General features: G+C 42.0%; 2 protein-coding genes across 2 annotated transcripts in view; one reads left to right on the top strand and one right to left on the bottom strand.

The window, feature by feature from the left end:
• MED12L (mediator complex subunit 12L) overlaps positions 1-24,444 on the top strand; it is a 155,067-nt gene that overhangs the window by 20,707 nt on the left and 109,916 nt on the right. Inside the window, exons 11-14 of the mRNA XM_075157563.1 lie at positions 10,976-11,107; positions 12,522-12,648; positions 14,656-14,870; positions 17,134-17,310. Of these exons, the coding sequence (XP_075013664.1) occupies positions 10,976-11,107; positions 12,522-12,648; positions 14,656-14,870; positions 17,134-17,310 (651 nt within the window). The remainder of the gene's footprint in view (positions 1-10,975; positions 11,108-12,521; positions 12,649-14,655; positions 14,871-17,133; positions 17,311-24,444) is intronic.
• Positions 18,585-21,836, bottom strand: GPR171 (G protein-coupled receptor 171). The gene is made up of 2 exons (XM_075157562.1): positions 21,547-21,836; positions 18,585-20,129 (listed from the first exon to the last, which is right to left on the bottom strand). Exon 2 carries the CDS (start codon positions 20,078-20,080, stop codon positions 19,103-19,105), a length of 978 nt encoding a protein of 325 aa, XP_075013663.1. The 5' UTR covers positions 20,081-20,129; positions 21,547-21,836; the 3' UTR covers positions 18,585-19,102.

Below are 24,444 nucleotides of genomic sequence, written 5' to 3'. Positions count from 1 at the left end.
AATGTTTTAAAAACTTTTATGCAAAATGGCTTGTTTTTTGAAGACACCTTTTTTGTGTTCATGACTATATGTTCTCAGCGATTGATGGTCATAATTCAAGACCCTCTATTGCACAGAAATACTGCATAATAATTGTCAGTCAGCATTTTAATGACTTTACAATAAACAATTGGGGAGATAACATCTCTGAAAACATTTCCAGAGAGATATACCTGCCAACAAACTCTGCATGTGAAGCTCAGAACCGGTAGGTAGGAGTGAAATGCTTGCCAGGGTTGTCTTTGTATTTCAAATACACTATCACGGTAATGAGAGAGAAGTAGAGGAAGGAGGACTGTTATAGCTGGCAGATGAAGTTCTTGAAAGTTCTTAACCCTAATGCTTGGATGAAGTCAGGAGTTGAACACACAAGTTTTTTTGTATTTTTAAAATGGGTAAGGTGTGATATGCTTTATCGTTTGAGTGCTGGCTTTTTGTTTTCATCTGCTTTTGGGGTCAGATGATGTGGTTCCGTGCTGTTGCCCTTCTGCAGTTGTATTTGTATATTTTTTTCTTTCTCCCTGTCTGTATTCCAAAAAGTTTTTCTGACTTCCAGCTACAATTGTACGAACAAAGCGTTTCTTTGTGTTTCAAAAGGCAGTGTTGGTAGGGAGACTTCTGAAAGTAAGGTAATGATTCTGGTTTTATTGTAGGTTGTCTGCTATTATTGCCTTTGTTTTATGGTACTTTATGACTTGAGGTTGGGTTGCCTTGAAAACATGCCCGTTTTGGCCCCTAAACAGCTCTCTTAAAGATGTGCTCCTCACTTCTGGGTACCAAACATTTTTCTGAAGGTCTGTCTGGTTAATTTGCAGGGCTACCTATCTTCTAATGGCATAACATTTTACTCTGAGATGAAAAATGCTGAGTAGGAATAAAGCATTATCATGCGTAAGTGATGATGTGTCTATGTTTGCACGGTAGTTACAGGAGACTGTAGGGAGAGCAGAAGGAAGGAAGATGCTGACTTCTTTCTGAGAGAAGAAAACTTAACTTTGAAAGTTTCAGTCTTACCTTACTGGGTCTGGAGCTGATATGAAATGAAACATTTAAATTATCTGCAGCTTCTTAACCTCCTTTGGAGTTTTCAAGACTGTTAGTTGTTGCTTGGCTCGAGCTTAACTTTTGGCAGCTAGACAAGAGGTTGCCTCGGGATGCTGAATGCCCGATTGATGGTACTTGTGCATTTTGACATTTGAGCTTCCAAAGTTACGTTCGAGTTACCAGCGTAGCGTTTAGCTGCTTACCTCCCGGGCGGGCTGGTGGGTGAGCACCCGTGGCGGGCGAAGCCCTGCCCCGCGCCCTGGAGAAGGGCTGCGGAGTCGCGAGACGGCCGCTGGATGTCGGCGCCTCCCTGCACTGACCGTGCATCGGCTGCGGCGCTGCAAGGTTAAGCACACAAGGATGTCGCCACATGCAACGCTGTTTGTCTTTTTTTTGTCTCTGTTTCCTTCCCCCTTAATAAACTTAGGCTGTTTTTTCTTGGCAGAAAAGGCCATGAGTTATGAGGTCGTGTACGCTCTGTTTTCAGCTGGCAACACATGTAAGCCTGTAAGGACTTTTATTTTGTAAATAAGATGTCTATCACTAGGATGTCTGCCTACTGACATAGTTATTTAAAGCAAAATGTGCTTTGAAGGACAGCTATCTACTACCCCTGTTTTGATGTGAGCCCAACTGGAACATGTTTGGAACCTGTTTCCTGTCCATTTTTCCTGCTGGATTGCAAAACATTGTCATGAAGACTGCAAATGATGCCAGTGCAAGTATATATGAGAGGGGTGCTCCAAAGCACTGGGCACGTGCTGGAATGAAAGGAAGGTGGCTCCTGCTACAAAGTACTTAGGTTCTGAGAGAGACTGAAAACAGACAAATGTGCTCAGGATGCTGCTTTTATACACACTATTCATTTCTTCAGAAGTTTTAATATATAACTCATGACTTCCCAGTGTCAGAGCAAAAGTAAGACTTGGGAAGGGGCTGGAATGAGGGAGGGTAGATGGGTGTAGACAGGGTAGCTGAAAGGCCAGGTGTCCTGGGCCCTGCAGGGGAAAGAGTTGCTTTTCATCCCACGGGAAGATGCAGAGGAATGGTGCTGAAGGCTGGGATCTGGTGACATTGGTGACAGAACATGAGAGAGCAAAACGGAGAAAAATGTGGAGTGAGGGACTGCGGCTGTGCATTGAGTTTGAGTAGAACAAGTAGGGCAGATGGATGGCAGGCATTGAACAGAGCTCAGATTTTGAGTATCATGTTGCATATGACAGAGGTGGTACACTGAAGCTGTGTGAGAAAATGTGATGTTAAATCCACGTTTTGACCAGACCAGAACAAACCCTCCATCCTTGACCTCGAGAGAGGCCACAGAAGTGGGAGGAAAATCCAATGCTTCTCTAGACTTGGAGAAGACTTAGCATGGAGGAGCACTGATCGCAGCATTTAATGCTGCATTATTAAGCAGACTTTAAGTAGGAGATAAGAATTACATTGCAGTTTCTCACCGACTGTCACTGTGTCTTAAGAGTGATGGTTCCTGTGTAATCCCATAGGAATAGCTTCGTCTGAGCCTTAATCGTGGATCACAGCCTGGGTGCTCTGGTGTGGTAGGTTTCCTTACAGGCACGGGGCTTCCATCAGGCTCTGTGAGCAACCCAAAAAGTAGCACTTACTACATCTGTCAGATGCTCAGCTTTTTATCCATGAAGTTCCAAATGACAGTAACAGTTGTTGAATTATTTTGGTGTGAAGGTCTGACAGCCAATAAAAATGTAATACCATAATTAATATGGTAAGAATGATGCTACCTTGTGAGTATGACCATGTGCACAGTAATACAAAGGACCTTTCATTTTGAATTCTGCTTCCCTGACTTGTATAGAGGTTCTCAGTAGATTTGGCTGAGTAGGAAGACTTGAAATCTAGAAATCTATGACGTGGTATAAAGTAGTAAATTCACTTTCATTTGAGACAGTATTGCAGAGAAAACTACTGGTCTTATTTATAGGCGCAGGTATTTTCCATCTGACATTTCCTTGACTCAGAACATCTCTTGTGCACAGGTCCAGAATGATTACCACTGTGGTGGTTATTGTGGAGGTATCTTTAAATAAATAAATCTAGTAAACAGTTTGTATTGCTACCATAGAGTTTTAAATTAGAGTAAAATTGTGTTGCACTCATCCAGATTTGGAACACCTTTGATTCCTCTCCACCCCCTTTTAAAGATTGCTCCCTCTGAAGGCTTGAGTCAATTTGTACAAAAATAGAGTCCTCAGAAGAGTGAGCTAGAGAATGCAATAGTGACTTTTCCATAATGTCTATGAAAACTCCTCTTTTGAGTTCACCTGTCATCTTCCTGTGGCTTAAACCTACTCAACTCTCACCTAACTTTTGGTCTACCTGTATTTTATTATCTCTTATAGTCTTTCACAGTTACAACTAAGGAAGGGAGTTGAGAAAGGATTTTTTTTTTCTTCTTTTTCCCTCTTAATTTGTTTTGTTTTAGAATAGTTGGCGAGACTTTTTAACTTGTCAGTCTCCTGTTTAGAGAAATACAATTTGATGAAGTATAGCTTGAAATGCACCTAAGTGGTGGGAGGGATACCTAGTAAATGAAAATTCATACCAGTATTTTCTAGCTAGTATGCAGTAATGGATGCAGTAAATGGGTGAAAGGAGAGAGCGCTTAATTTTTAAGGACTGATACTGAATTTCTTGAAATCATTATGTAGAATCCTGAAACTTCATGGATATTTGTCCATTCGGATTGCTTTTAAAGGTCTCTGAACTTGTGTTTAGGTCTTGCTTCTCATGTTGTCTTTCAAGTCCAACTGAATTCTTATGATGCCAAGAGATGTTTTTCATTTTAGAGTGAAAAAGTCCTGTTTTGAACTTGGTTCTCACGAAAAGGGCTTGTTACAAATGCAGAGAGTTAATATTTGTCTTTCTGAGATCACTTTGCTGGAAAAGAAACAAACAACAAAAAAACCCAACCCTGCTGTGTCTGTGGGAAAAGAGGTCTAACGATGCCTTTTTAGTTAGTAAGCTGCCATTTAGCAGTTTGTTATGATGTAAGGGACCTGAATCTGAGTATGTTGGGATGCATGACAGGTAAGAGACAAGATGAGCAAAATAAAATGGATTGAAATATCTGCAGCATCAGAGTCTATTTCCACAAGCACTGAGAAAATAGAGTGTGTTCTGAGCATTCTTGTAATATTTTTAATAATGCAGTTAGCATTAGTTCAGTTGCTCGAATTGCTTAGTTATCTGAAGCTCGTTTGTGTGGGTATTTTCACCCTTTATTATTTCAGTAAATCCAACATCAGATTCCTGCTTACCTAGGTGTCTAAGGGAGTTAAAGTACAAAATGTTTCTGGAAGGGAAAAATTTATTCTGTGACTTAAATAACTGATGGGGTCCTTAAAAAGAACACACAAGTTGTTTTTTCTTTTTATGTTAGACAACTTCAAAGCAGTGGTTAATGTTTTGTTGAACATGATCTCATAATTTAAAGCAAATATGCAAACTGTACTCCAATAAAAAGGTTTGTCTTTGAGCTGTTGTTAGTGCTGCGGTGTGTATGTAGAGCTTGCCTACCATCCTGTAATGACTTTGTCCCTCTTGGGCTGCAGTCAGAGGTGTTTCTTCATATTCCATATTTTAGTCTGCACTGCTAGTGTCAGTGCATTTAGTTGATTTAAAAAACCCAAACTTTTGAGGACAATTTTTCCATAGAGAGTAATACACCTTGAGAGCTCCTTTGTTATGGATATGCAGATGTGTTTTCAAGTGAAATGAGCTGTCCTGACTGTTTCTGTGAGCGGACCTAATTTTTGTGGGTTTGGGATTCTAAGCCAGGTGTTTGTGGATGGCACAGGTCCATTTTTTTTTCTACAAAAATCTGATAGTGCTCTTGTTCCTGGCTCTTGTCTTCTTTCCTCACGCGTTCTCTTTAGAAAGGTGGGTTGTACTGATAAACGTTGCTGTATCGTACCCCTTCTTTGTCTCTTTTAATAAAAATATGGCTTCTGAAAACCCTTTCTTGTCTTCTTAGAAAGCAGATTTGGAGTTTAATGTTCAAATGTTAATTTTATTTCACTGAGGAGTTAATTTGAAAATGCTAAGTGGAATTGTGATTACGAATTTATTTAGATAGTCTACCTTTAAAAAAATAAAAGCTTAGTTAGTATTTAACAGGAATGTTCTTAAATGATAAAATTCTACAACATCAGAAATAAAGCAGCTCTGTGTTTTGAGACTGAACTCTGTTGTACTAGGAAGCAATTGGATTTTTCATCATCGTTGTTGGTGGTTTTTTTACTAACCTTCATGATTGAAGGACAGACTGGCTTCCTGCGACACAGACTTGACTTGCCATAAGCACCTGCTCGGATTTGTTGAATGATTTGATTGAATGCATTTTCAATATCTTCCTGTTTTGAAAGGAACAGGAATAGCCATATAAATATGTATATACATATATATACACACACACAAAGTATCTCATTTATATCCTCCGCAGGCATCTGTGACTGGTGTAAGAGAACGCCTGCTACAAGCTTTTTTTTCCCCGCTTTTGACCCAAGAAGCAGTGTCTCAGGGTAGGAGGAAAGGTTTCTCAGGTGCTGTTCATCTCTCTCCCTTGAAACGCGTGGAGGCCCGCAGGCGCGGTGCGGCGCGGCGGCGTGAGAGGCAGCGTGCCCGGCCGCCGCGGCGAGTTCCCGTAAGCGCAGGGAGGGGGCTGGGCTGGGCAGCATCTCCCTGGTGTGCATGGCAGCCCGGGGAGCAGTGGTGACAAACGGCACGGGCATTCCCCGGCGGCACCGAGTCACACACCTGGCTGCTTTCTGGAGAGGTTTCAGTGAGGTGAGAGGAGGTTGGGGTTTCCTTTGAGCTGCTGGGCATTACGCCCTGCTCTTCCTGCCTCTGCCACGAAAAGGTAACTTCTGCAGTCCAGGTGCCTCAACGGTGGCCTTAGCTAGCGCAAAGTCAAACTAGTTTCTTAGCAGCAAATTTTAGTTAAATAATAAAAGCAAGGACTAGTGGGAAAAGGGCTCAGAGTTACGGGAAGCAGAGGTTTAATAGTACTTTTGGTTTCCTATCTCCAAACCTATCAGGAACAGTAATGTTTAATGCTTTCCTGTGTTACTAATTGTGGTGCTTTTTTTAAAATAAAAACAAACCAACTCTTTTCTTCTTTTCTGCACCCACCTTCTGCTCCAGTTATAAATTGGTGGAAATGACGCCTTTGGTTTTCTCTGAAAAGGTCTGACTGGTGGCTTTCAGAAGGTTACAGCTATTTTGGATCATGGCTAAATGACAAACGTTGTGAGTGAATTGTCTAAACTTGAAATCTTGCTTCAAAGGTGGGTGCTACCTGGTGTAGATAATCTCTCCCATTTGATGCCACCTTGAAGTGTTTTTCTTTCATTAGGACTTGTGGAAGGTTTGGGAATCTTCAGGAAGGGTCTCGTCTGTGGGAGAGATTCCCCTGGCCCGAGGGAGTTGCAGTTCCTGCCTGCGCACGCCTGTTCTGTGCTCCAGCACCTTATGTCTTGTCTTCCTTACAAAACATAGTCATTAAGTAACGTGTGAAGTGACCTTTTTGTTTTCTTGCTCCTGAAATTTTAAGGGTACAAATGTGATCTCAATGCTACTCTTCAAGGCAGTAGTTTGAGCCCCTCTGAAACGTGGTCTGTGCTTTTCCAGGCCAGACCATCCGCGGATACAAGATCCCAAATTAGACAAATCCAAAACCTGATTATTCTGAGAGCTGTTACTAATTGCATTCTTAGCACGTTTAAGTAAACACGGTGTCGGGAGGGAGGAAGCCATAAGGTACAGCTATCGTGAGACAGCATCGGGAGGAAGGAAGTCATGCAGGGTGCAGCAGGCTGCTGCGGCTGCGCAGCGAGGCAGGGAGCTAGAGCTGTCCCGTGCACGTTATCAGCATCACGGGCTGCTGCCGCCCCGGCTCCCAGGAGCAGCACGCCCCTGGCCGTGCTCAGCAAAGCAGCGAGCACTCAGCGCTGGAGTTTCCAGCGTTGGGCTACCTCATTTTCCAGTTTGTGGCTCTACAGATGAGCTGTGGGTTGGTTAGCATAATCTTCCACTGCTGTAGAGGCATACTTACTGTAGGGGTTTTGGGTAATTATTTGTATTGCGGGGACTTGATACACCCTTCAAATGTGTTTGTTATTTTCAGTCAAAAGCAAAATAAAGTATTTGATGGTTAGACACTTCAACTTTACTTTTTCCAGCTGCTGCAGGGCCCTGTGTTGCAAGAGCCCAATGTATGGGAATGGCTCTGGTGATGCCAACTTGCCCAACAAAGGCCTGCATCAGAGGGGTCAAATAATAACCTGCACACAGATAACTTCTTTTCTAATTGCTGCACGTGTCAGTTCCCGAGAACCAAACTCACTGGTTTTAGGCGCTTAAAAGTGGTGTGGTTGAAATTCTTAGATGGATAAACACCTTGATGTTTCAAGTATTTATGATGGGCTTTTTTCCCTTCAAAAGAGGTTATGTTCTGTGTATATGTGAAACTGCAGAATCAACACTGTGATTTTTAAGGTGCGTAATCACTTCTAGGTGTTTGATTTGTGGTGATGTTGGATTCTACATCTCTGAAAATGTAGTTCTACTTTTTATAGGTGTAGAATTGGGGAGTTATTTTTATAATTTTGCACTAATAAATATCACAGTGTTAGCAGATGACTCATTTAGAAACACAATTAACTGTCTGCGTTTTCGTAACAGTAAAACTGTCGCTTTCTAGTTGTTTACTTTTAAGTGTAACACCACCTCCACCACCCCCACCTGAAAAAAACCAAATGATCCTGAAAATAAGCTGCTTGAAGCAGATCAGTCATTCTGTGAAATCTCCTGAAGTTCAGGTAGAACAGACGAGGAATTAATCTGTAGTTAATTTATGTAGACCTCAATGTGGTCCTGACCAGGATAATTTCATGTTACTTTCTTGTGAGTTGCACAAACGTTTTTCCTTTATTTATCCCTTTTGTTAAGAGAATTTTAATTCAGAGCTACACATGGAAGTGCTGTTCAAAAGTATGAATTCACAGCATTTCTTGAAATAACTGAAATAACATTCAGCTTTAACAGAAAAAGGTCAGCTTGCCCTGGGTTTTCTCTTTTCTTTGGGCTATCAAATAAGTCATTTATGCAATCTTTAGTTAAAAAAAAAGATGGTGACTATTGCTGGCTTAATACCTAAAACGCTAAACGTGCAATTTGCTGTTGATCACAATGTTATTTAGTTTTCACTGCACTCATTGTCAATGAGCTTCATGGAAGATTGTAAAACAACCAACCAACCATGAAAGAAATGTGCTTGGGTAAATAAACCTCAGCCCTTGGTAGTAGGCAGTTGCGTGTGCAGTTCAAATGAGGCATCCTGTTAATTACAGCCCATAAGTACAGACAGTGTGTCTGATGATAAATGCTTGTGGCCTTCTGGCATCTGGCTTTCTACCCTGGGGGTGCACAGGCTCTGGCGGACGTGGGGGCCCACCCGGAGGTAGGTCGGTCTCGTATGACCTGCCTCCCCGATGCGCCTGCTCCAGGGACTTCTTTGCTGGGGCACAGTGCTCCCATTTCGCTAAACAGAGCGATGGCCGTCGGGGACTGGAGGGCTCAGCAGCGGAGGCAAACCGAGCCCTGCTGAGTCTTGTGTTTGTAGTGGTCAGAGGTAAGTGGCGCAGGCACGAAGTTGCAAGTAATACTCACTAGGACTCCAAAAACACGGGCACGTGAAATTTGGTTTGAATTTTGTTTGTGTGTGTTCTTGTGTATGGTGAACCGGAGTTTTACTGTGGGCTGTTTCCACGTTTGTCATAAGACTTAAACATCTGTTCCCTTGAGCGGTGGCGGCAGCAGCAGGAGTGGAAGTGGTTAGCTCACCGGCTGCAGACTTCGGTGGTTTTGCGTTTCAGTGCTGAGCGTAGCTCTAAGGACAGTTGTGTAACAGGCTGATATTCTTGGCTTAGTATCTCAGGCAGTGTCTGAAGGAAATATTTGTACATGTGCACATGCATATGTATACCTCACTGTCTGCGTGCTGGCAATGTTTGTACAGTGTGCATATTCCTTGGAGGAAAAGCACTCTCGTTTCTCTCAAGTGGAAAATAATTGAAAGCCAAAAAATTGGCTTTCTTCTTCTACAATTTGACATTTCCCAAAACAACCTAAGCCCTTTTCTTTAGGCTGGAACAGAAGCATGTAGGAACACTTTTATAACCATTTTTTCCTTCAGAAGCGCCCCATGTAAGTCTTCCTTTAAATGTCTCTTGCCGGGATTTCCCTCTCTGTGTTTGCCCCAGCACAGTGAGCTCTGACCTTCGACGTTGGTGCCCCATTGCCTCACCTCTTCAAGGCTTTCCTTCTTTACTTTTCTGAAGGGATTCAGTTGTAGGAGCATCACCGGCTCCTTGCTTGAGAAGATAAGCTGCTTGGCCATTCTGCGAGAGGTGCCATTCCCTGTAAGAGGGAGGGCGAGGGAGGTCCTGCGCTGCCGTCCCTGGGATGCCGCAGGACGCGGCGCAGTGCGGGCACAGCTTCAGGGAACGGGTGACCTGACGTGCTTTGCCTGAGCTCTGAGTTGGTGTCTCCTGCTTGAGATACAGAAGCACTTGGTTTTTTTGTTGGCATGGTTTCTCTTGTTAGCAGAAGGGGAAAGAAGTCAGTGTGACGATCAGACTCTTTTAGATGTTCTGCATTGCCTTCAAAAATAGATAGTATCCGTGCTTCTGTTGTTAGCTGACTGCATCTAACCACAATGGTGATGATGTTACCATGTCACTTCATTTGGGTAAAAGAAAAGCATTTTCCCCTCTTCCCTCCACTTCCCCCACCCCTACTCATTTAGTATCTCTTGCTTGCCCGTTGAAGCGTATTTACAGGAAGCTTCTCTGTGTGATGCGTGTGCACGTACACACCAGCCTTGTTTAGCATACTGTTGTTTTTTTGTATTTTTTGAGGAGGACGATTGGGATAGCTTTGAAGCAGTAACTTCCATGCTTGTGGGTCTGTAATTCCTAATCACTCTGAAAAAAGTATTTGCTTTCTGAGGGTGCCGTGCTTGTCTCCAGCCCTTTGTAGTTTCCACTAATCTTGGGGGAAGAAGAAAAATCACATCTGCTTAATTTGCAGGTCGGTCTTAATGTTTACGTGTTCAGAGGTGGTAGCCAGCTTGGGCAGGAGTGAGGAGGTTCAGCAGAGCCAGTTCAGTAGCACATGAGAGAAAAATACTTGCAAAATGTGGGTGGTTAGTGGAAACAGAGATTGGATGAACACTCAATAGACATAAGCACACTATATCCTGTTGCTATTCTGTAAATACTTTTTTTCTAAAGACATGTACTGTTTCTCAAAAATGCCTGTGTTAGGTCAGAAAAAAATTGAGCTTTCTGGGAGTTTTTTGACGTTGGTTATCTGATAGATACAGCTTTAGAGGTTAGGGGTTTTTGTTTTGTTTTTTTAATGCATCAGTGGGATGCAAGTAATGGTCTGGAAAGAGACGAAGGAGGTTTGGAAGAATTAATGTAAGGAAAGCGTAAATTCTGTGTGGTTAATTGGGTTGAGAGGCTCTGTGTGGTATGTTTTTCCTGTTTCTCTTGCTTATAAAGCAGATCACCCTTTTCTGTTTTTGTGAAGCAACATTATGATAAAGGAAAATTTTGATTTGAGTATCAGCAGTGTGAAAACTGAGATTTCCCTCTTTGGCTTCCAGATTATATTTCATTTGAAAACGCTACGAATAAAGCAAACGTGCATCTGTCAGTACTAAAGAACAAAAAACAGCTTTTGTCTTCATCCCCCAGAACATTGGTTGCTGCAAGCTGTTTGCTCAGAAATAAGCCTGTTGGCTGTGTGGGTGAAATGGTTTTCTGTCTTTGTTCTTGCACTTGAACAGGTAGCTCCAAATGATGAAGCTGTGGTAACGCTGCTTTGTGAATGGGCTGTGAGCTGTAAAAGGTCCGGTAAGCACAGGGCCATGGCTGTAGCCAAACTCCTGGAGAAGAGGCAAGCAGAAATTGAAGCAGAAGTAAGTTATTTCTACTTCTAGAATAGTGTGAATGGTATGCTTAAAAAGTAAGTTATTTCTAAGGAAACATCACTTTAATCTCTACTCATTACAAAACAAGCAAGTTTGATGGCATTTGGAGTACTGGGGATTTCTGTCATCGATTTACAGTTTTTAAATTCTAGACAAATTTAAAATTAAAAAGCCTTCTATTCAAAATAAGAAGAAATTGCAACCTAACTCAGAACAGTCTATGTTAGCTGATTTATGTCTGTTTGTTTGAAGTGTTTTACTTCCGTGAACTACTTGTCCAAATAAAGGGGTGCCACAGTAACTGGAGTCCCTTAAAAAGAGGGGTGTGGGTCTGGCTGGTGGGGCAGGGCTGTTCAGCTGCTGGGGGACTCTGGGAAGGTTCCAAACTAAGATCCGTTTTGAGGCAAAATTCAGGTGTAACTTTAAATCTTGCGTTCTGTAGAACTCCTTTGTTTTCAGGGGAAATGAAACATTTCACTGGAGAAGCAGGACGCTGTCGTGACATCTTTGATGTAAACTGTTGTCTGTCTGTTGTGGCAAACGATCCTATTCCAGCTTGCATAAGCTGACACTTCTCCTTGAAACTTCAGTAATACTAAATCTGCTGTGTAGTGAGGATTAAACGTAGGCAGTGTGTTCACTGCAGCCTTGCTGCAGCTTTCTGGACCAGTGGTACTCCCCGTAGCCCGGAGCACCGCTGCCTTGGCTTCGCCTGTATCCGTGCAGCGCTGGCAGGCAGTTTTTACTGGATGGGTGTTCTGTTTATTTCCCCCGCCCTAGAAAAAAAGGTCCCCAGGAAAGTGATGTGTGATGTCTGTTCAGCCTGGGTGTGTGGACAGGCAGATGAGGGCACTTGTCAGAGGCGCATCTGTGCAGACAGATGTACAGACAGCGTGAGGTGCAAAAAGACTTTCACTTTCCAAAGCCTCTCTGCTTTGTCCGCTTCTCACCACAAACCATTAACTAGGGGGAAGGGAGCTTACTGTATTGTTTCTGCCTCACTCGCACTGAAATCCACTCAAAGCAGAGATGTTTGCCCTGGTTATTATTATTTTTAGTGTAATTTACACAAACAAGAGGAGTTACCTTTTCTATTCACATTGGTCCTGGAAGTTCTGTATCTTAAATTTTTGCTTTTATATGAAACCGTGTCGTTGCAGATGATGGTACATGTCTCGGGCATTCCTTTTCAATAAGTAATCCAAAGTGATTAAATAAAACACCTTAGAAATAACCAAACTAGGTAATGGGAAAAACCTGTCGTTCTAGAGCAAGTCTGGATTTTATGAAGAGGTAGGAAACAATCACACGTATAGTTGCCTCAGATGCAAATTGTGGGAATATTATATGTATTTGTGTGTAGATACATTTTTTTTTTTTTTAAATTTATTTAAATGTGCAGAGATGTGGTGAATCTGAAGTCCTAGACGAAAAGGAATCTCTGTCTTCAGCCTCCTTGACAGGTTCCAGTCTTCCTGTTTTTCAGAATGTTCTGCTAAGGTTTTTAGATACACAAGCTCCCTCATTATGTGAGTATTAACTAATTTATATTCCAGAGTAAGTCAGAAGCAACTGGTCTGCTGTCTGGCTGCTGAAGTTATTGTTTTGCTGTAGCGGGTGTTTCACAGTTTCCTTGATTACCTGCTGTATTTTCATATGCACATTTTTTTTTGAAATCTCCTGCCTTGTTACAGGATCTTTCTGTGATTTTTATTTCTTTCTTTTCACAGAATTGGCAGAAACTATGTTTATTTCTGTTTAAGCTGTAAGAGATTTGGGGAAATTACTTGCACTCTATGTATATTTAACATCAAACACTCGCCTCTTTTTGACACATCCACATTTGAAGTGACTGACTTGAAAATTACACACTAGTGTTGAAGTCGAAAGCTGTTAGCTGACAAATAGGTGGATTGAAAAAAGGATCTTTGTTCATCATAAGTTGCTCTATGAAATGTCTTGGTCTAATAAAACTGCCTGATATTGTAGCTTGTGTTTCTGCTATCTTAAGTACTGCTAGTCAGTGCATTTTTTTTTTTTTAAATGATACTGAAAACTCAACATCCGAAAAAGGAGAAACTTCTTAAAAATTTTTTACAGACCCTGAGGTATTGGCAGTCCTCTATTTTCGTGCCAGGGGTGACCCTGGTTTTCATAAGCCATCCAAACTATTTGTGTTATTTAGACTTGTGTTTCTGATGTGCTTGTTTCAAACACGGTATCGTCCTTCTTCACCCGGGTAGCTCTGCGAGGCAGGGTAGGAGAGCAGCTGGGGAATGTTTTCCTTGTATGAAATATTCTTTGGTATTTTCGAGCATTGGACAAGTTTTGTGGTATTTTTATGGTGGTTGAGCTTCTGTGTCTCGAAAAATGAAAAGCATGTAACCACTATATTTTTAAGGAGGGCAGATCGCCTGGTCTGCAGGTGTGTGTTTTACGATGCTCCTCCACACAGCATCCAGTCTGCACGCTTTGCTTTTGAGGAGTGGGTCACGGTGGGCAGCTCTGGATGAGTGGGATCTGGGGGCTGCAGAGGAGAGTTCTGACCCTGAACTGGTGTGCTCTTGGGCTTACTGTTACAGCTTCTGTGCTGCAGTGTAATGAGAATTTCTAAATAGAAATAGTGTTATGTATTGAATTAATTTGAACTTGTAAAGCATAATTTGCTTTTAAATAAATGTTGATGATTTGGATTTGGTAGTTCTGTAGCTGCAGGTTTTGTTGCCCGGTAGAGTTGGCGTGGTATAAAGCTGTTTTGTGTTAACTGCAACGTTGCAAACCTTCCTCTTGGTACAAAACAAGACAAATGAAATATAGCTGTGACAAATGAAAACTTAGTAACAGAATTTTATGTGTTGTACTTCTCTAGGCTTTGCTTTGGCTCTGGCAAAATAACATGCATTTATTTTAATAAACCTTTTCCTGATGTGTGTGAGCACGTTTAAAAGATAAAATACACTACACTACCAAGCTTTAATACAATATTGCTTTTACATCTTGGAGGCCTGGCATGCAGAGATCTTGAGTTCTTTGAAAATATTTTAGAAGATTTTGTGTTATGAATACAAAACTACTATAGATAAGACAGTAACATTTACTATAGTAATATAATTTGGGAGAAAAGGACAACTTTTGGGTGGTCTGTTGTAATCCAAAGCTTCAGCTTTTAATTTTTCTTCACACAAGGAATGTCCTTGCACTCTTCCCCCCCTCTTTTTAATTTTTAGAAGTATTTGAACATTGTACTTAACTGCTGACACCCCCCCCACACTGGGCCAAATGTGCGTGGGGTAGGATGCTCTGGAATCCACTGCTGTCTGAAGCCTGACCCGTGTCTGGAGCTGACAGCAAAGTGAAAACATGCAAATTAGATGGGAAATAGTTCTGTGGAGACAAAGAAACGTGCGCAGGATGCCTGAGACATTTTTAGTAGGCCTTTAAAATTAATTTGCTGGGGTTTGCAATTTGGATAGTTGAAACCCAAATATTTATAAGTAAGTTGAAACTACAGTCTAACTTTTTTTTTTTTTGGGTAGCTGACCCAAATAGTGACCATGAGAAGACAGAGTTTGTGAATTTGGTGCTGCTTTTTTCTGAATTCACTCGGCATGATGTTTTCTCCCATGATGCGTACATGTGCACTTTAATATCACGCGGAGACTTGTCAATTACTGCAGCTACTAGACCACGTTCACCTAATGGGGAAACTGTGGATGAGCACTATTCTAAGGATCACGATGTGAAACTGGAGGTAACACTTCATGCTATTTCTCCCATGTTTGGTACTCATTTTTGTTAAACGTAGATTTTCACCAAAGCGTTAGTATTTCAGATGAGAGATGCTAAGTTTTTTAATCGGTGTCTCCTTGTTCTCTCTCTTTGAGAAGACTGAAAGTGATCCATTAGTGTCATTCTTGTATATAGCTGTAAATATTGCTGTTTTGGTGCTGTTGTTTGCAGACAACTGATTTAGATCACAGTTGTCTGGTGATCTAAATAACTCGGGACAAACAAAAAGGCACAATGTAGACTTCTAAACGTACCAGTGGAAAAACTTATTTGCAGATGTGCTTCAAAGAAGAGAAGGGAGAGCTTTAAGCAGGAGGAGTCAGTGGGGAGCCTGGAGTAAGCCCCAGGCCCTCTGTGTGGCGTGGGGCATGCTGGCACAGCGCAGGCGCAAGCGATGCGCAGCCTGGTAATCTGCTCGCAGACGATCGGGAGCTTACTGTGTGCTACACAGCCACCGACTGAAGGCGGTGAAGCCAGACCTCGTGACTCGTGCGTGCACAGTCCAGCTGCGATCCCGAGTCTTCCATCAGATCAGCAGTTCATAACCTTTTCTAAAAGTAGTGTAAGAGGAAGGCAGTTTCAAACGCAAGACTGCAGATCACGTTTGTACTTGTGTGATGAGACGTAGTCTGCTGTTCTGCTGCACAGTCCATGTGGAGCCTGTGGGCAGCTAAAGCATCCTTTTATATTTCTTTTTAATTTCTTTTGTATATCTCTTATGTCAGTCTCATGGCCAAATTTGCCCTGAAATAGAGGAGGTTTCTACAAGTTGCCTTTCGTGGTACAACAAAGTAGGAAATGAATCTTGGGAAGGTACAAGAGTCAGCTTCCTGTTCTGTAGGTGTCCCCGGAGCAGAATTGCTCCTGGAGATATACTGTAAAGTTTTCTTTCCCACTTTGGCTCCTGCCCTTTTCTATGCTTTTGTGGATTTAGGCTTGAGAAATACTTTTGTGAATTAAAGCTTATCATAAAGATTTCAAAGTCAATATCTGAAAACTTATCATCAATACTTAATTCTTAAATAGGTGGAGTGCTGGGGTTTACCTGTGATCAGGTAAATGGGTCTTCAGTGAAATGTGACTGATACTTGTTTTTCCTCTCTGGCAATTATTAGGATCATAGTATTATGGAGCATATGGGCATTGACTCAGGAACCGCTAGTATTTTTGATGATGTAGACAAGAGTGACTTTAAGGCAGATTTTGGTTCGGAATTTCCAGTAGGTTTAACTTTCGATTTTCTGCATGCCTTTGGTGCCTGTGTCTGCTGCTTGCTGTTGCCACTGAATGTCTCTCCATGACCCTAGCACCACCTTGCTTCTTCCATCGACAGCCGATGTCCTTTGGCATCCAGTCGCTGCTGTCTTCTGTGTCAGTGCGTCGCCTCCTTTCTCTGCATCTCTGCTGTATGACAACCTACTGCTCTTCTGTGCTTCCCCTAGTTGTCCACCTGCACACTCCTCTCCCCCTCCTTCCCTTCCTCCCCCTTGCCCCTAGCACATAATTCACTGTGTGTTACAGTGAAGCATGAATAAATATGCAGATCTACCCACTTCTTTGACATCGAGGAACCCCATTGATACCATTTGCTTTTCAAGTGACTGTTCTATGTTTTGTCTCTGTCTTCCAAATCTGTTTCCCCTTCTCTTTTTCCTTACTGTTAGCCTGATTCTGCATTACTCTTGAATCTCCTAGTTTTTTCCTTTGGACTGGTCCTCGTTCTGCATCTGCATGGACTTCTGTGCCCAGACCTATCAGTGCAGATCCTCTTGCAGGATATTGGGACCCCTGTTTCTGCCTGGCATTTGTCATTTTGGTGGTTTCAAGCATATCCATGCCTGCCTACAATGTCTCTTGTCACCTCCCACTTCACCTTTATCATTATTTTCCCTCAATCACTGGACTATCTCATCACGGTTTCTGTGTCACAGCAGCATAAGAAGTGTGGAGATTGCTCTGAGTTGTAATGCTTTTTTTCCTGACTGAATACCGCTAGTTTAAAACTTGTCTAATAACCACGGAGATATGCATAGAGATATAATGTGTATATGTATCTTAAATTTCAGGCTTGATTATGATTGCCCTTGCTTTGTCTGTCTTTGAAAAACCTCAGATGTTTAAAAAGTAACTGTAAGCAAGAACAAAGTCGTATCTCTGAATGCAATTGCTGAATTTCGAAAGCTAGAGGTTACACTTACCTTAAACGTTTGTTTTACATGACTTAGATTTTTTCTCCGATGCCTGGGGAGTCGTGTGAGAATGTGAACTCTTCTTTAGACAGAAGAATTTCCGTTACCAGCGAGAAGTCAATCAAGAGGGAAAGACTGAGAGAACTGATTTTTCCATCCAATTATGACCTCCTTCGCCATTTGCAATATGCAACACACTTCCCTATACCTCTGGTGAGTGACCTCTGTACTTGTGTGTGTAACGGTACTGCCTGATGTGACAGCAAAGCATTTAAAGGAGGAAAAGTTCACTGTCTGAGGAGAGCTGGGCTGTGTGACCTCTGCCCGAGGGCTCCTGGCCGGTTCGCGTGACGCTGTTGCAGCCAGCGTGCACACGCTGTGCGCTGCGGGGTGGCTGTTGTGCAGCGCGTGGGTATCTTTGTTTTATCGAAAGGGGCTTAGCTGGAAGAACGCATAAGAGGTATAGTAATGTGTGATGACTGACTTGGGTTAAGGAGACAGGCACCACAAGAAAACCACCGCATTCCAGGGTCTAATAAAAGTTTGCTAAATAGAAGATTTTATATTGTAGTTGGACAGATAGATGAATACCAAAATATCTGAAAGAAATAGTTCTGAAATGTAAGGGACAGAATGGTGTTATTTCCTCCCACCCACTCCTTGCTGTTTCTAGCGTGGATTTTTGGCTGCTGCTAATGCTATGTTTGTCTGTGGGCTCATGGGAACTGAAGAAAGCCCCATGAATTACGTTCCAGATCCCAAACCCTCATTCAGATGACTTCTCATGTTTTCTACTGTGCTGGAAAAAGGGCCCAAATACTGAACAAGCCTCAAACTGGAATGTATCTACTCGAGATTTTTTTTTTGTTTAAACAACAATGATAACTTTTTAACAATATTAAATCCTGTCAATACAGGAAGTGTCATGTGAGAGTGTGATGTGATAACCACAGTTTTCTTTGCTTTAAATTTCTTACTCCACAAAGCTTGGGTTCTGATTTATTGCAGGTGAATTGTTATGAGAATACAGAATGAGCTATTTCTGTTCAGGACAGTTTTGAATGCTTGCTTAAAGTTTGATTCATATTTCGCCCATTTTAAGGATTAGAAAAAAGATAACTTGATCTGGTTTTGTTTCTGAAATATTTTTGATTTACAGGTGGAGCTAATCCAGGTAGCTGGGTTTTGCCTATGCAAATTGATTTTTACATTTTGATTATTGATTATTCTACATATGCATTATTTTTGGAAGTAATTGTAAATTAGAATATTAATAAACTTAGTTGCTGTTTTATAGATTTCTGTAAGAAAAACAAGCAAAGAGAACACACCGGATCTGTATACTTACGCTTTACCTTAATTTGAAAATTTCCTTGAATTTTCTGTAATAACATGTTGTTAGCTTTTTTCATATTCATTGAAGCAGCAGCAAGGAAAGGCAATGGAGCTTGGCAAGAACAAGAAATTTATTTCTAAAAACTGCAGATGTGATGTAAGCAGATAAAATAATTTTTAATCAGTGCAGCTTAAAATCACTTTCTGGAGTAAATAATGCCCTCTAAAATGCTTTTGGATTAATTGCATATGTGAAAACTTGGCAGCTGAAGAACTGCTATTAAATAATCTCTTCACTTGATTGCACCAAGTCATTTAGTATAGTAAGTATGCAATATTTAACTTAGAAAAGGTGAATTCAGGTGTTTACCGTAAATAATTACAAGGTATGTTTGAGTCTGTGTGAACGTGTTGTGTTCTTAAGTGTTGCTGATCCCTGGTAGGTCATCACTGGTACATTGAACTATTTCTGAAAGGCATTATCGAACATTCTGCTAGTTCAGACCTACTACGTGAACGTGTAACAAAGTGATTAGTATTGTTCAAGTTTTTTGCTTCTGCTTAGGCTTATAATTTAGCAGGAACATTGTTGACCATGGTCGCCGTGCTTGCAGTTGCACAACGATTGTTTATACTGCAGATTTGCACACTCTTCTGATGTATTTTAGAATCAGTACTTTTGCATCTGGTCTTCACTTCTGTGTTGTACCTCTTTGACTGTGAAAACCTTTGCCTCTTTGGGTGCTGCAAAAGTCTCAGTAAATTTCAGTCTGAATGATTTGGAAAGATGGTAGTACAGAATAGGGTCAAAACAGAGGTTTGATACTGCAAACAGCAAGGTAGATTCTTTAGCTTTAAAGAGAGCTTGTTTCAGAGAGCAGCTGGTTATGGTATCGCTTTGGCTCAAAGTGTAGGGGATACGGACAATGTGGTATGGAACAAAACACAACAGGTAGCCTGCAGTTATGAGCAGTATGTTGATGAGGGTTTTCTTCACATTTGCATGACTCTCACTGTATTTGTTTCGGTAGAGATGTCTAACAACAAGAAAATTGGAAATCAGTATCACAGCTGAAAAATTCAGGAATATTGCTGTGCATATGAAATTAGTAAACACGTGCCAGTCTCTTCCAAATTTTGTTTTGAAATCGATGCATCCTGCACCAGGTCTTTCTTCAATGGTTTTTATTGGAATAGCCATGTTAGGCACTGTTATAAGGAGAACCATTGTCCATACGACTGCAGACAACATCTTGGCAAATCCAGGCCCTTGAATGCGGTAGATCTTAGAACTGTGCGTTAGCTGAAGGCAACGATCCATGCTTACAAATCCCAAAAATATAATTGATAAATACATGTTCAGGTAGATGAAACAGGCTGTAACTTGACAGTGGAATATTCTCAGTTTCCAGGACGCAACTCCTAGGTCAACAATAATCTTTACTGGCAATGCCAAAGTCAACAAAAAATCCGCGGTTAAGAGGTTAATTAAGTAGATGCTCATACACTTCTGTTTCTGATCTTTTTGTGTGAATGCCCATAGTGCGAAACAACTTCCAATAAATCCCATAAGAAAAATCAAGTAGTAAAAGTAGGTAAAAGGTTCCATTTCTTTACTGACATGGCATTGTGAAGCATTGCTTGACATTGTAAACTTCTTGTGCAAGTTGGTTTTGCTGCTAGGAGATACCAAGAACCTACAAAAAGAATCAAGACGACATCAAGGACATCAACTTTTCCTGAGCAACTGTAGTTATTCTCTGAGAATTTTGTTTGATTAATTTCATGGAAAAAATGCAATTGGGAAGAAATATTTTTCTCTATCTTCATGCTGCCTCACAGATATTCAAGAGGGCTTTGTTCTCATGTCGGAAAAGTTTGGAAATACATTAGGATTTGTTCTTGAAAGCATATAGCCTTCTGAGAAACTTTTCCACTAGAGCCGTCTTTCTGACCGCGTGGTTCAAACCTCCCCCACCCCCCAAACAACCAAAACACCAAATAAAAAGGTTTGAATCTGTTTAAGTATCTGATTAATAATGGTCACACTAAAACTTCATAAGTTTTCAACAATTGAAACTATGCCTAAAAAAAGGGTAATATTTGTAGCAGTCTTGTTCTATGAAAATGTGTTAGGAGTTTTGAAATTAATGCACTGTCAAACCAATACACAGATATATCAGATAGATCAGCAAATAGTTCTAATCAGTCCTAAGTTTTTGCAAACTGTTCTCTCTTCCTACTTGAACAGAGGATAAATTAATCGCGTATTTCTATGAAGCCTTTAGAAAAAGCAGATTTTGAAAGAAGCAGCTATTAAATAATTTTGCTCACTTCCTTTTTAGGCTTCACTAGAAATTATAGGGAAGAAAAGTAGAAAATTTTATTTTAACTGAATGTACTACTCCATGACCGAGGGGTTTTTTTGGTTGGTTGTTTGCTACGCTGTCAGGCTGCTGCATAGAATGTCTGTGGGAAAGGAGGCACGTTCATTAGAATTTCTTGGAACGAAAACCAATACATTTATGTCTTGAATAGCATCAGACTGCAACAATATTATTGTTCCTAATTTTAATATACAATATAAGAGAACTACTGCATTTGCACATTTGTTTTCTGCTGTAAAATACGTATCCAGATGTGCATAATTTGTAAACCAAAATGATTGCAGATACTCCAGTGATTTAAAATGGGGGAAAAAGCAGTTTGTTTCTTGCAGTTGGCTCTCTGCAGGTGGACTCTGTTGTCCTGAAAACATGTGAGTGAATTGAATTAAGTTTGGGTACGTGCGGTGTAGGCGAGGAGCAGGCAGCGCTGTCGGAGCTGCTGGGCTCGCTGCCGCGGCCCTGAGGCACGGTGGGGGTTCCCCGCGCTGGGGCACGGTGCAGCCCCGCTCGGCAGCCTGGCAAACTGAGCCCTGAAATAGTGCTGGAACTGGAGCCCCCAAGGATACAGCACGACTGCAGCCAAGTAACACCGACTACAGGCAAAGCAAAGGCCGTCTGCTGAGAACCTGAGCCTGACTTCCTGTGCCTTTGGCCCAGTTGATATTTCAGGCTGTGTATTTACGTAGATCTAGATAGGCTGGAACAGACAAAGACTAAAAGCACGTACCTGTCTTCGTGGTCGGTGGGGTCTTCTGAGCATTAGTCTGCAGAGGTCTGATGTCTCTTGCCGACTGCCCTCGCAGTCCAATAGCGTATTAATCTTTTCCTCTGGCTGCGTCTGCTGGTTTTTTGAAATGTGTCTGTGGTTTTTAAATGTGCTGATTGACGCAGTTAAAACCAGCATTCAAATAACTACACCACGTGGAAATTACCTAAAAGAGAGGTGACAGAAAAATGTGAGTGTTCACAGAACAGCCCAGAGAGACCTCTTTTTCCTTTTTCTGGCGCAGGAGCTGGCGGCTGGGCGGTGGCACGCCGAGGGCACGCACGCTCTGCCCGTGCAGCGCGGTGGTGAGCGGCTCCTCGGGCACTCGGTGCTGTGCAGGGCGGAATAGAGAACGATGGGGAGAAAAATAGCTGCGAAAGAGCTGAGTTAGGCATGTTGATGTGGCCAGTAGCATGGGTTATTACAATTATTGCAATTCAAAATACATTTTTGTGGAGGAAAGATGGTCAGAGTTGCTTGACCTCGTCTGCGTCAGAGGGCCGGCAGGGATGGTGAATAGTGCTGTAAACTGGCTGATACCTAGTGGACCCGAAGGCGGTGCGATTTTCACTTGCCTCCTAACTTCAAGCCTGAAGATTTAACTTTAAATGTTTATGATGTTTTCATGTATGTAAGGGTGACGAGACATGTGTGGTTTGGTCAGCCCCAGCACGTGGACTTTCTCATGTAGTTCCTAAAACTTCATCAGGTTAGTCCCAGATTCTTGACCTGGGGCTGTAGATGTGTGATGTCAATGGTCATTTCTTTGCTTTTTTTTTTTTTTAAAAATCTGAAACTCTCCCCTCCCCCCCACCCTATATGTCTTATATCTGGAATCAGGGTTTTGCAGTGTAGTTGACCCTCATTCATTATAATATTCCTGCATGAAATTCCACGTTTTTTCTGGAGTTGCAACCCAATTTGCGGATTTAAAGGCACATAGGTATTCCACTGATAGCAATTAAAATTCTAAACCTTTGAACATTTGCCAAGCACTATTAAAAATAAAAATTACATGTTAGGGATATAGGGGAAATGTTTATAAGTAAGCTTTTGCGCTTTTTTGTTTTTCTTTTTTTTTTTCTTCCTCTCTCTCCAAAAAAAAACGGGAGAAAATGTCTAACACCAGTCTAGGGGGCTGAGGTACTGACAACAATACTGAAACCCCAAAATGTTAGCACTTTGTTGTAGTTGAGAATCCACAGGAATTTACAAATCACGTACCAGAGCTTTGTGAAGAAACAAATTAAGAATGTCTGGTTTTAAATTTAGTCATAAGCTTAAAGTTCAGACCATATTTGTCGAAATGTTTGCAAAGCTTCATGATGTGGAATGATCCTATGTTCAGTTTTGAGCAAACATGGACTAGTTTTATGGTGTTATGCACATCATCCAAAACTGATCTTTCCCTACTTGTATTTTTCTTTTTTTTTTTTTTAAACTTGAAATGTAGCAGTCAGTTTTTTCTCTGTGTGTGTTTCTGTCTCCCCTTTTCTGTAGAGTCAGTTACAGCTCAGAAGACTTTTCCAGATCTAAAAAGACAAGGTGATGGTTAGGTAAACCTTTATTGAAAAATGGTCTACGCTTCCTACAGAAGTGTTTCGGGACGAGAAGGAACATGAGAACGCAAGTCTACTGAGTCATAATTCTGTTTTTATTGCAGTTCAGTGTCATCCCCTTCTCCTGCCTATATGTCTAATTTAAAAGGCCATTTTAGTTCATAAATTACAGATGCAGATGGTAGATTTTGCTGTAATTAAAGTTGCTGAGCACTCGTCATCATAAACCCCTATTTTTGGTGGTTTAAACTTTGCTGAATTTTTGACTTTTGATTTGAAATTTTCCATGATGCATGCCTGCTTAGGCTGACTCCTGGGATTGGGCAATGGTGCAAGGAAGGGAGGGGGTGCTGATGTGGGTGGGAATTGAGCCAAAATGATTAAATCATTTCTGAGAACAAAACTAGGAAAAATGACATCTGAACCTTAAGAAAAAGCCCCTAAACCTGACGACCTCTAAAAGAGGATAAGGAGCCTTGTGTTTTGAATTGGACACACCAAAGATTGATGTGGGTGGTCCTTCTGTCAGGGTCGCTTCTGATACCTCTCCACATTTTGCATATTCATTTGGAGAAAGGTTTCACGTCCAGAAGAAGTTTCCAGAGGCTCTCTGGAGCACCCTCCACTGCAGACACAGTCGAGCCAGCGCCTGCCGCTGGCTCCGGGCAGGGAGCGGTGCCCCTGGGAAGGGGGAGCCCAGGACTCTGGCGTCGCAGAGGAGGGCGAGCTGGGACTGGCTCCTGAAGGCTGCGGGCTCCTGAAGGTTACCCACAGGGGATGCGGAGGAGCTGGGAGAAGGGGAGGGGTGTGAGAGTAGCCAGCATGGATGGGGAGCGGCTTTGGATGTACCTCGGAGTCCTTGTGGGTTCTCCTCGCCTGGGGTTTGACTCTTTGAAGCTGTGAAATGTTACGTCGCAGCACCGTGAGCGGGGAGTGTTGGGGCTGTGCGGGGCGGCGCTGCCCGGGGTGTGGGAGAGCGGGCGTCTGCTCGTCAGGGATGAACGCTTTGTGTAACCGTCGCGTGACATCCCCAGCACGCGCTCGGGGTGTGCTAGTGCTCAGGCTGCCTGACGATTCCCCCAGGAGATGCCACCTTGTGTTTTCTCCTCCCTCCTCAGCCGGTCGCCTGAGCGGTTAGTTACTTAAGGCTCCTCAGATAAGGGTCCCGTGGGACTTATTTGCGATTAAAGTTAATTAAAGATGCACTATAAGGGGTGCAGTTAAGTTTAAAAGGACAACTTTCTTTAATTTTGTATTGGAGAAGCACAGGCAGGATTGCATGGGAGTGTGCATTTAAGTA

This window comes from Calonectris borealis, chromosome 9 (genome assembly GCF_964195595.1).
Source record: "Calonectris borealis chromosome 9, bCalBor7.hap1.2, whole genome shotgun sequence".
NCBI classification, from domain to species: Eukaryota; Metazoa; Chordata; class Aves; order Procellariiformes; family Procellariidae; genus Calonectris; species Calonectris borealis.
This window is presented reverse-complemented; position numbering and strand designations above follow the sequence as displayed.